Here is a 13141-nt window from a genome sequence, read left to right as displayed (position 1 = left end):
GAACAGAGTGCAGAAATTAAATGATTAAATGATGATTTTGATCCTCAGGATCAGTTCCAGACATCTCTAGCCCTAACCAATCAGTAGCAAATGATGTTTCTCTCCTGCTGATGTAATTTTCAGTTGACATAGAAGCTGTGTTTACACTTGCTAGGAGCAGTTAACTTAACCAGATTAAGCAGATTGGTTGTGTGTTTCTTCAAACAGCAAACCTCTTTGAAATGCTGAGACAAATCAAAGATATGGACAGTGATCCAGCTGTCTGGAACCAGACTAATTGACTGGTGCACTGTGGTGCTGTTTTTGCACATGTCTACATACAGCATCATCAGGAACTGATGACAACTAATATGTTGTGTAAATGTTTGGAGTCACATTTTGTATACACACAGACACATGTTCATTTTTATAGTTCTGACAGAGCTAGGTTAGCAGTTTTCATCTGTTCCTAGCCTTTGCACTAAGCTAAGCTACACACACCTTGGACCTCTCTCTGTACTGGGCACACAAGACGAAAACTGATCAACCTCCACACCTGACTCAGAGTAAGATGACAATCATAGTTCAAATGATGGTTCATATGACTAATAGCTACTTATTACAATGTGCTTTTATTTGTTTTTCCAACAGGGATATTCCCAGGTTTTGAGGTCTCAGCAATTATGTTGGTGCACGCAGTGTTATCATACTGTAACAGCACTGTTTATCAGAGATATGACATAAAATCCAGATTGTAATAAACTGTAGTTTTCTTTTAAGATGAGATGAGACTTCATCTACAAGCACTCTAGGTGGAGTAAGGTTTCTTCAGTCAAGCATATACATGGTTTACTGTATAATGCTGGGCTTCATCAGGGAAGAAATAAGTATAAGTGGAATAAGGTAATGTCTCTACGGTGAACCAGGCATATTGACCAACTTTCAATACTGTAAATAATCTCTATTCAATGCTATGAGATGTCTAACCAACATAAAGGTTCCCTGGATGTGCTGCATGTTAAATTGGCCTCTGCATTTCCTAGATGCTGAAGACATCTGCCTCTATCTGCCTTATTGTGTCCTCATGCATTCATATTTAATCACAGAGAAATGAAACAGATCAAAAATTTACATCAACTCGAGTTTCACTTGCAACAGGTCCTAATGACGGGAATAGGCTAGAAGAACCATATTCTAGTAGGTTAGCAAAAAGACTTGAATCCAAGCACCGCATACTGTGAGGAAGACTCGCAGGTGCTGCAATGTTACTATGGTTTACTGAGTCAATAATGTCACAGGGATCATGCAGTCATTCGAGATGAATACATTTTGGACCACTTAATATATGTATTGTTTTTATTCAAAGGAGACAGATTATGCTTTTTGTGGTTTTCTGTTATTTATATCTTGTTATAATGTCGGATGCTAAACATGGTCAGAGTTCCAAAACAAGGTATATACGTATGTAGAAATGCTCAAAAGTCAGGGTTTCAATTTGCTTAGAATGCTTTGTTTGCAACGTTCTTTTCTACTTTGCTGATGAGCTGACGTCAGACCATCGTGCATGCCAATGATCAGCCATCTGTTCCATAGCCTTGGTTGCTAAGGTTATTGCTAAGGTTTTTCCATGTGTTGTTCACATTGTCCACGCTCATATTTCAGATTGAACAGATGGATTTGGGAAGCTAACATTTCAAGTAAAGAACAAAGAAAAGTAGTGAAATCCTGCTACTATAGTTTGTTTCATGGTTTGTTGATATAGCCTCTCAAGTGGCTGCAAGTCTGCAGAGAGGCAGCTTCTGGAAGCTGGCCAATCAGAACAGAGTGGGCTCATCAGGAGGGGGGCCTTAAAGAGACATGAGCTAAAACAGCCTGTTTCAGACAGAGGCTGAACTGAGGGGCTGCATAAAAGGCCAGTATAAGATAAATGAGGAGTTTTTTGAACTGTTGGGTATATCCAGCAGAATAGAACAGTAAATATAGACCTGGAAATGTGCATAATATGTCCTTTTTAACATATCTCTTTATCTTTTGAGTTTATACTGTCAAGAAACATGCTGTCAAAACACTTACACACATACAAGACATTTATTCCAGTCTATACCTACCCTAACACAACAACAACAGTCACAACATAGAACAACAATAGGCCTACATACATCTGGACATCATTTCAACAAAGTTCCAGAGCAGCACTCCTTCCCATGCAAAAGTCTCTCCATCCTTTTTATTTTATTGAACTCATATTTATCCGTCACAGCAACACATCCTTACCTGTTTGTTTTTGTTTTAGGTAAGGCTATTTTACGTTATTTTACTTTTAGTAAGTTTAGTATAGTTGTGTGTTAGATAAGTGTTTATTATTGAAATGTTAAAATACATTCTATTACACTATACATGTTTCTTTAGATCAGAAGTGGTGTTTAAGTGTGTATGGTGAGATGAGGCGCTTTTGAAAAGAGTCACGTCTGTTGCTGTGTGTTAAAACTGTGAAACACCCATTTGGCTGCTCACAAAGATTAACGCTGCTGTCCTCAAACTACAGCTCTTTAAGTCAGTAGAAAGTGGTTCAGGACTTATCAACTTCCACATTTCTGCTGGATGGTCTTTTCGTGACATTTGCTTCACTCATTTGCTTCAACTCTTTGCTGATGGAAACTTGCATTTTATTTTTATGACATTTGAAAAGGCTTGACAAAGCTTGAGTTTGGCAGTCAGATTAAAAACACAGACTAAAACACAGAATCAGGAGAGAGAGGTAGAAAGTACAGGGAGGAGGAGGGAAATTATTCAATATAATATACAGTAATTTATATCTGCAACCACTGTAATAACTGTTATAGCAGTGAATCACTTGGTGTGAAAACATGAATCATATATCATTTATGATACCTGAAAAAACACAAGCAGATCCCAAACAATTCACAGAAGCCAGTTATTGATTGTTGACCTCTAGTAACCTGTGTTTCAGTGAGTATGTGTGGCCCACACTCAGTGCTGCAAATAGCAGCCTAAACCAGCTCATAGCTTGAAATATCATGCTATTAGCATCCCAGCAGCCCTGCTTTAAATATCCCTGCCAGAATACTGTAGCTAACAGTACCTTCACAGCTACATGTTGGCAGAACATGCTGTAACACACACACACACACACGTACACGCATACCTCCACATGATTCAAGGGCTGTGACACTTTAGTCACAACAAAAACTGGCATGCTTTAAATACCACTGCTAAAAGTCACTGAAACAACGTGAACCAGTAGGAGACCTGATCTCAGATCTCAGTAGTGTGTTCAACTTGGCTATTCGAATCCTATATGTATATTTGTATATATCCTATATGTGCATATGTATACATATACAGTAGGGTCCAAAAGTCTGAGACCTCTTTTCCATTCATGTGAATGGGAAAGTGGTCTCAGACTTAGAACCCAGGGGTCCTTTGGAGTTCAAGGGATCTCTGAGGGTTCATACTGTACAGGTTTCAAGCACGATAGTATAAAAACAAGATTAAACAAGATTATCGTACTACTAAATTCACTTAATGTAAGTCAATATTGTTATCACAGTTCTTGAAAGCTTTTAAAAGCTTTGGCTCTGCAATTCTGTTATTCAGTTCTTGTGCAGAACCAAACAACAACAACAACAACAACAATAACAAAAACATTGGATCTGGCTTTTTTTATCCTAAAAACTTTTTAAAAACATATTTCTTCTTTTTTTGTTTTTGTTTTGTTTCTTTATCGAATATTATTCAGCCTTTTATAGTGTTTACATATGCTCTATCCCTTCACAGTGTGGTCCTGTACTTTGACCTATGTGACCAGAGACCTGGGGTCCGTTTCACAAAGCAGGTTCAACAAACTCTGAGTCTAATCCTGAACTCTGAGTTGATCTACTCTGAGATAAGAAACTCTGAGTTTCCGGTTCCAGAACAGCTGATTTGAGTCAGTTTATTCAACTCGGAGTAGTTTCACCTTGAGTTAAGCGCGTGCACCACAACTATAAAAAGCCAGCATCAATGGAGCCCCGATTCAACGAGTCACCATGGCAACGGGGAAGAGGACGGCTGCGTTTTTCGCCCCACCAGAATTAGAAATCTTAATGCGATAATACGGCGAGTTTGAACATGTTTTCAAAAAGAAGTGCAACACCGCTGCAGCTGCAAAAGAGAGGGAGACGGCGTGGGAGAACATCGCTGCTCGGGTCAATGCCTAAGTTTAAATGTAGTCCTTTGCAATCACAATAATATTACAGAGGAAAACTGCTTGATTGGTCGCCTATTAATTTATTTTATTTAGGTCCAATCCCGCGAGGGAGAAGCGCACTTGGCAGCAGTTTAGGATAAAATATAAAAACATTGTTCAAACAGGTGAGACCTCGGCATAATCTCATGGGGGTACCTCACTTTGATCATGTTTTACATTGTAAAGTAAATATTAAGTGGCTGTTTGACTGTGCAGTTGTTTTATCCCCAACATAATGCTGGTTTCACACACATAAATGTCTTCTCATCTACATCATGTTCTGTTAAATAATTAATCCTATTTAAATTAACACAGACTTCTACTCAGCCAACAGAAAGAAGGCAGATGTCCGTAAAACGGGTGGTGGTCCAGCACCGCCACCTCTAACGGAGGCAGAGGAGCTGGCCCTAAGCCAGAATTTAGGAAGGCCAGTGGCTGGCCCCGACACTGTACAAAAAACTTCCGTTTGCAAAGAAACGCAGCGCAACATACAATATCTGCTGGGATGTGAGAGAATTGATTACGATTAGTAATGTTGCAAATGTAAGGACGGATTAGGTTTTGTATGTAGATGATGGACTGTGACGTGAAACGATACCGCTCAAAAAGATAATTGTCTGGAAATGCTAGGACATCTATGCGCGGTCTGATAACCATCTCTCAACGAATATTTAATTCTCTGCGCAGTAATGCTGCACCTTCATCCACGGGATCGTTATCAAAAGGACATGCCATGTTAGTGAAAAAGTCGCCACCTACTGTGTCTAATGGACTTCTAATATACTGACTCTGATTTTTTTAAATGATTTTTTTAAATGATAGACGGCAGAACTAGGCAACGCCAAAACTCGCCTGCTGACTGAATGAATGAGGAAATCAAATGGAGTGTGTGGCTCTGAAAGAGGGCGGAGACTGAGAGAAACTCGAGGTTAATTGAGAAAAACCTGGTCCCGACCAGGTTAGGTTCATAGAGTCTGTTACTACGGTAACTGACCAAGAGCTTAAGTTACCCCTCTCTGTGAAACAGGCTAGAGTTATCCCTCTTTCTCTGGTTTGAGTTACCTCCCTTTTTGAAACGGAAAACTCAGAGTTTCCCTCATTTCAGGGTTAACAGACCCTGAGTTTTCACTAAACCTGCTTTGTGAAACGGACCCCTGGAGTTATTGGCATAATCATCACTTTACTTCATTAGCATGCTACAGCAAATTAATTTCCCAAAAGAAATTTTCTTAATTCCTCAACTGATTCATTCAATGTACAAGTGAATGAAAGAGCAAATGGCAAAACAGGATATATATTTTTTTATACACATACAAATATTAACCACTGCAGTTTTAAAGATGTGAGGCTGTAACACCAGAGAATGGAGCATCATTATTATTCAGTAGATGGCAGCTCTCATCACCTCTGCCATTGACACATTTCTTTTATTTTGCTGGTCTTTCAAGAGGTGGAGCAATTGAGGAGAAATCTAAATGACATTCATATAAAATGCTTACACTGACATAAAGTCATCAAGCTTCTAATTCGACTGACACTGTAGCTGCTCTCATCAAAGTCATCCTCCTGGAGCCATGCATGAGAGGGGAGCTTGCACGAGCATCTGGTGGCTGGACAGCTCAAAGAAGCAACATAGGTCTGTTGTGTTTTCAGGTGGGTGCATCTTTGAATGTGCGGAAGGCAGAGGAGAGGACCTCAACGGTGTGGTGTCAACAGTAATGTGGATCTAAAAATGATCATAGATACAAGCAGCCGAAATGTGATTCCTCTGTAGGGTGTCTGGTCTGGGCTTGGAGTAGAGCCGCTGATCTTTCACGTTGAAAGGAGCCAGCTAAGGTAGTTTGGGCATCTCATAATGATGCCTCCTGGATGCCTCCTTTTGGAGGTGTTCCAGGCACATCCAATTGTCAGACACCCAGGGTCAGACCCGGAACACAATGGAGGAATCGTATATCTAATCTGGCATGGGAACACCTTGGGATTCCCCAAGAGGAGCTGGAGGACGTTGCTTGGGAGAAAGACATCTGGGGTAACTTGCTCAGTCTCCTGCCAAACTTGGGTAACTGGACCCAGATAAGCAGCAGAGAATGGATGGATGGATGGATGGATGGATGGATGGATGGCATTATATGACATCACATTCAACATGACATGATATGAAATTATATATGATATAATGTAATGTCATATGACACAAAGTGATAATATGACAACCTGACAACACAACAATTTGACATAATGTTAACATTCCGACCAGTTTTATTTTTTCAACATCAAACTTGGCTGTTACACTGAAAATAAAGGCCATTTTAAATTTGCCACTTTGAATCTGAGATTTTCTTTGATGCATTTTACCCCTCACTAATCCCGACTAACTAAATTATATAACTACTGTGTATAATGGATATTTTGACCCCTCCTTCTTGCATTTTGTTATGCCTTGCTCCAACCAAAGCCTCTAATCTGCCAAGTAAAGGTGAAGCTTTCACACTCTTTATCTTTCATATCCTTCCTCTCCTTCCCTGTGCTCTGCCTCTGATGCCATTTCCCCTGGCATCTGGCCAGATGATGGGACATAAAAAACATTTCAGCCCAGTATGTTCTGCTGCTATCCTCACTGACTGTCTGAAGGAGCAGTGATTTAGATCATGCAAGGCACAAAAAAGACAGTACTCTAAACGAGCTGCTATGATAATATTCACAGAATAAAGCATTTACATGTTGCTTTAGTTTAGTCTGGGTGTCATTGACAGTATTTTTGATTCTGGTTTGTATGAAATAGAATGGTGAAAAAGCAACGGTCAAAGAGACTCATGAGCCAGTGTGGTCAGACAACTTTCCAATGATAACAAAATACCAACAGAGGATTCAGCACCCTGGACAGCAGCCATGTGTGAGAATAACACTGAATGAATGTGAGAAAGTGGGAATCACAATGTAGTTATGGTTCACACTACCAATAATACCACAATACCAAAAGTTTCAAACAGCAACAACAGCATTATGTCAAAGATTTCTAAACAAGGTCACAATAATCACAAGAGGAAAAGAAAAACAAAGCATTTCCCTGCAAGCTTTGAAATGGAAATGAGCACTGATGTTAGAGACACGTAGGGAAACCCTTCTCCTTCATATCGGAATCTTCGATATAAGGACTTGCACTATTATAAAATGGTAGTTATTATAGGTCAGATTATTATAAAGACATGCTGATTCACTAGTGTTACTGTTCAACACTGATGGATTCTGTTTGGTTTACTTATTTCTTACTTACATTGACATCAAATGTTGGTTTTGTCAAGTTTTACCAAAGCCAAACATGATTTTCTGCACATTTCCCATCAAATATTCAAGAGGATGATACAATATTAGTACACGCATCATTTCTTGAAATGAGTTTGTCTTTTCTGATCTGCTTTTATCAGCTGCTGTACTGACAGAGACAGAGGTGACATGCAACAAGGGCTCTCACTTGGACTCAAACCAGGGACTTTGCGGTTATGTTCACCGCAGAAGAAGAAGCAGCAGATACTGTGACATCAAGGCCTATTAAAAAAAAACAAAACCGGTCAAACTTTATTTCCACATTTTCCACCTCACCTGATTTTTGGCCCTTTTCATTTCTAGCATTTTATGTGCATAAAACATAAAAACAGGAGGACTGAAACAAACATATTATAATGCCAGTAAAAAAAAAACAAAACAAACAAAACAAAATATTTAAAGCTTGAAAAGTGATGTTTGAGGATTTCTCCCTGGTGGTCTATCCCCTCTCTCACAGCCTCAGTTCTTTTAGTTTGATTGCATTATGAGCAATGAGTGTATTGGGGGTGCTTTGGTTTATGATTAAATACCTTTAAAACATTCCCATCAGCCTCAGATGTACTTTATGTTTAGTGCTAATTGGCACATATTAGCATGCTACCTTGCTAAACCAAGATGCTGAAAATGGTAAATATTATACTAGCTTCGCATCACCATGAATTGTCACTTTGAACATGTAAGCATGTAGACATTAGCATTTAGCCTAAAGCACAAGCCCATTCTCGTTGTCAGGTCATCAAACACAGAGGCTTTGTCATGCCCCTCGGCATCTCATACCAACGCACAAGGTGCCCTTTAGTGTGTGTATGAGACGCACCACGCTTTCAACTAAAGGTGCGCGCAGACTGGATGCGATGACATATGTCAAGTCAGCGGATTCTATTCATTTTCTAGGGAGAGCAGGAGATGTGGCCGTGCGGTGCATGATGGATACGGCACAGCGAGTTGACGGACCGTTTGCATAAACACGACTCAACCTCAGCTTTATGCAAATGAGTCCGTCCAGTGCAATGCACCAGGCTTACGAAACTCAGATCAAACTGTCCTCTAGGCAGTTCTCATCAAATATGAATCAAGATTCTGTTATTGCATTGATGACTTTTTCCTGCTTGAAATCGGACAAGCCAAAACTAAGCACCGCCCACCTCGCAGTACATCACCCACCATGTCACCCACCAGCCAGAACGTTTAGTGGTGTGGTGCGTACAAATGCATCCTCGCCAAAGGCCGTCTGTGTGCCACTTAACTCCAATGTAAACCCATCTGCGTCATTATTAGACACTCAGAGCAACTGCTCCTGCCATCCATTCACTTCAATATTCACCCTCCCGTGACACTATGAGAAGCAGAGAGTATCAGTCCGGTGGGCAGACCGCAGGACCCGCTGCCCAGAAGTATTTTCCTCGCTGTCACCACGAGTTAGTTGAAAGTCTGGTACGTCTCATACAGACGCTAAAGGGCACCTTGTATGTTGGTATCAGATGACGAGGGACGTGACAAAGCATCAGTATTTAATGCCCTGGAAATGACAATGGGTTGTAAAGCACCACTGTGCCTTATTACTGTCTCCCAGAGCTATTAGCTGTATACTCTTGTTTTCAGTCTAGATTGTTTCTGAGTAGCAAAGCACTGAGAAATTAGACTGTTGATAAAAATAAAATGGTTTGATTATGACCTGAACTGCGTTCCACACCCACGACTAGAACATGTTTCTCCAGGCTTCACAAGTGAACGTGCACAGGGCTATGTGGCTTTTTCTTTTATACTTGTACAGCTTTTGAGTATAATGTTGATTTTTTTTTTACCCATCTCCTGGCAGGAGCTGGATCAACCACTCAGTTTGCTTGACACTCAGGTCAGGTGTGCATGGTGGCTCCTCTGTGGTTACCCGTAACACCATTCTCTGTGTAGATCATCCATAAAGACATTTATGCAGAACCACAATCCCCACCTGAGGTCTCCTGATGACACCTGAGCTCACTCCATTTGCAGATTAAGACTGTGAGATGTGGATGAAAGTTCTCAAAAGCTAGCAAGTGGACCAAGTAGTTTATTTTTTCACACTAGATATCATGGTGTTTCTCTTGCATTTTTCAGTTTCGTATTTATATATTTATGTGATGACAACCTACATTTTACCACTATGACACGGATAACAAAACTCAACATTGATCTCTATTGCATACCACCAAAATCATGGTGTTTGCTCCCATGTTAACACACTTGTAAGTTTTCCACTAGCTTGTTTCATCTTCTCATGAACTGAACCTGCTCTTTAAACTCTTGATTATATCTGACAAATGCTCTTTACTAACACTCCCTCCTTTTCTCTGCCATGCCCAGAGGTGAGGTGTGGTTAGTGCACTAAATGAGCTGTTTCTTGAACCACCCATGCACGGGTCAAGATATCCAGTAAACATGGCTGGTGTGATTTTGTGCAGCACAACTCTATTCACTTTCCCATCATGCAGGATTTTTAAGACACTGGAAAGTCTACTTTTCTATTTTTCAATGGAACATATAGTTAAATCCACAGAAATTCATTAAAACCATCTTTTGAACAAAGCTCTTTGATTGAAGGCAGACATCGTACAATGATTTAGTAAACAAGCCACCTTTGGTTACTAGACTTACCCAGGTCTGATGGAAGGGACACAAGGAACATTTTCTAGTAGCTATAGAGAGGACTCTTTACTATGATTGTGCTGGTAACAATGAAGGACAGTGTGAGCATGATGTGTCAGCTCTAGGACTATACTAGAAGACAGGGGTCAACTCACAGTTCCAGGAGCTGCAGATGTTCAAAGACCTGCCAGGAGAATGTGGTCAGCATGGGGTTCTTGGACAGGTTTCTGAGGGAGAGAATAAGAAAGAGACAAATGTCAGAAACTTCACTTCAAAATGATGACAGGGGCTCAGAATTGTTACAGTTACTATGTATTGGTGTGTTTATTATGGTAAGAGTGCAAAAGTCCTGATGTCTCTTCCTGTCTAGTTATTGGTCCACAATGAGTCTTTCTTTCATTAGTCATTCTGAGAGTAGAAAATTGTCTTTGGCCCATCCTGCAGTTCATTAAAACATCAGAACACACGCACAAACCACATGACCCCAGACACAAGAACACTGACAGTACGAATACTCCACATAGTAAAATACAATACACAACATTTAAGAAAAGCACCTCAAGATACAAAATAACATTTGCTGGTAGAATTTGTACCCTCGATCATTTATAAAATAAAGTTAAAAGTGCATCAATTAAGATTTTTAGACATTTACTAATGATCAAATGAACATCTGATATGAGGTGGTATCACTGAGCAGTACTATCACTCTCAACCATATTGTGCTTCCTGCAGCCCTTCTGTTGTTATTCTGGTCCTTTGTGCCCTGTGTTGTCAATGTACAGTCTGTAACTCATCTAGCTGAGGTTATAAAGTGGTGTGATTCAAACAGCGGCCAGACAGACTATTCAGCCAGTGATGGATGATCCTGCAGCCATTACCAGCCAGACCGAATCTGAAACAGTACAGGTTAAACCGAAAAGACAGCATTCCTTTGCACAAAGAGAGTATGCTGAAGACAGAGCTAAAACAAGGATAAATGCAGGTTTTTGCATTTGGGAGATGAAGAGCATTAAAAGAGGCCAGAAGACTGAAAGTAGATGCCAATGTGGTGTTCTTCCTTCAGGATGCACAAGTATCTAAAGCTAATGTGTTTTGTTTGTGTGGGTAGTATTAGCAAGCAAACTTCTCCATTGGCATGAAAAAATTTGTATTAAAACGTATAGTCTTCACTTCTAAAGAAATCTGAATTCTCAGAAAATAGTGTTTCGTGCAGCAGCAGATCGCTGTTTGGACTTGGAGATCGCGACTTCAGATATGAAACCATATTTGGCGTTAGATAAATGTTGCTTGTTTGTGGACATAATAAAATGTTGGGTCATTTGGCTTATTTTGATATTCAAAACATATGCCAGTTTTACTAAAAGCTAATTCTCTGGTGTTTCAAGTTGTGAAGAATCAACCACCAAAAGCACAACTTGAACGTTTGTCGTATATAGTCATCTGCAGATCGGAGGGCGTAGGCTTAGGAAACAGTATGGGAGAAGTGAGGAGTGGCTTACAGTCTAACTAACCCCCTAGGAAAAAAGTTAGTTATAGTTGCTTTAAACAGTGATCCAATTGTTAGCATTCAGAACACAACACCTGTCATGAAGTTTCCTCTTTTCCAGTCTAGTCCTGAAACTCCAGATTTTGGGTGATAACTATAAAGGTTCCCATTCCAGTGACATCACCAACTCACCATGTTGTAAATGTCACATCAGGAAGCCTTATAGACAAGAAATTTAAGATTTTGCTGACATTACAAACACATCCACACATACCTGTCCACACACAGACTAAGAGGATTTTACACTGACACACACACACACACACACACACACACACACACACACACACACACATAGCAGTGTTTGAACTTTTCACAGTCATGACTCATTTCCCTTGTAACCTCTTCTGGGTCGCAATCACACACACAACACAAACACAGGTGTCTGTTTCCACGGCAACAGAAGACCATGAAGAGGTGCTCAGGCTGGTGTGACTGGAGGAACGAGACACTCACTGGAATCCAAATCACCTTATTATTATCAATAATGGGATTATTAAGGCCTCCTGTGAAGGGATGTCACTGTGTATGTGTATGTTAATGTGTGTGTGTGTGTGTGTGTGATAAACTGAAATTATGCTTCAACAGTCTGCATGTAGGTGATTGTGCTGTTTATTTTATACTTGTATGTAGTACATCTGGGTTTGTTCTCGTCTCTGTTTGGGCCCTGACAGGAATTGAATCAACCAATCAACTTCCCACAGATTTGGAAGGTATGCGCATCAGCTCCTCAGTGAGCCTCTGCAAGCTACAATTACTGATAACACCATTCTCTGTGTAGGCTGGAAGATACATTATGCATGTTTTGGGAGAAGAATAACACCAGTTTTAGCATACCTTCGATGTGGTGTCAGTAATACAGCTATTAAAGATTATATCTTGCACTGTTACACCACTGTTGAGCTTCTCATTTCACAAATGATGATTTTTCAATTATTATTCTTTATAAGAACTTTCTTTCTTTGTGAGTCTTTAGATTGAGATTGAGACTCCAGGAAAATATTGAATGAGTTCATGTTGAATCTTAAAGGATAAATCTGGAGATATTTCATTTTTTTCTTCTTGTGAACAAATCTCATGTTTGGATCCAAACCAACAATGTACTGATCTATGAACAAGTATTGTGTGTGTATCCAAAGCCTGATATATCTTATTCCTCTGTGCCGTAGACCTCTGTTGTTGTCCAAAAAATATTAAAAACACATCAGTGAGCCACACTGCTGCACTGGGTGGCAAGTTGCTTCATTACCATGTCCTGCTGCCAGAAATACTCAGTAGAACAAATGTGGATTCATCCACCACAGAAAATAGTCCCCAACTAATGCACAATTTCCTTCTGTTTGAGTCATGTTTGTTCAAAACTACAGTGACCAGCTGTTTTAGGAAATTACTGAGCCTTTTTAAAAATGAAACTA

The 13141-nt window shown here is 40.0% G+C and overlaps 1 protein-coding gene across 2 annotated transcripts in view; it reads right to left on the bottom strand.

Moving 5' to 3' along the window:
- The window catches only part of LOC121896669 (NT-3 growth factor receptor-like), a 229921-nt gene that overhangs the window by 175752 nt on the left and 41028 nt on the right, over window positions 1-13141 (bottom strand). For both annotated transcript variants that reach the window (XM_042410583.1, XM_042410584.1), the window contains exon 3: window positions 10333-10404. In XM_042410583.1, the coding sequence (XP_042266517.1) occupies window positions 10333-10404 (72 nt within the window). The remainder of the gene's footprint in view (window positions 1-10332; window positions 10405-13141) is intronic.

Source organism: Thunnus maccoyii, chromosome 5 (assembly GCF_910596095.1).
Source record: "Thunnus maccoyii chromosome 5, fThuMac1.1, whole genome shotgun sequence".
Taxonomy (NCBI): Eukaryota; Metazoa; Chordata; class Actinopteri; order Scombriformes; family Scombridae; genus Thunnus; species Thunnus maccoyii.
The sequence above is the reverse complement of the archived record's forward strand: the minus strand, read 5'-3'. Positions and strand labels throughout refer to the sequence as shown.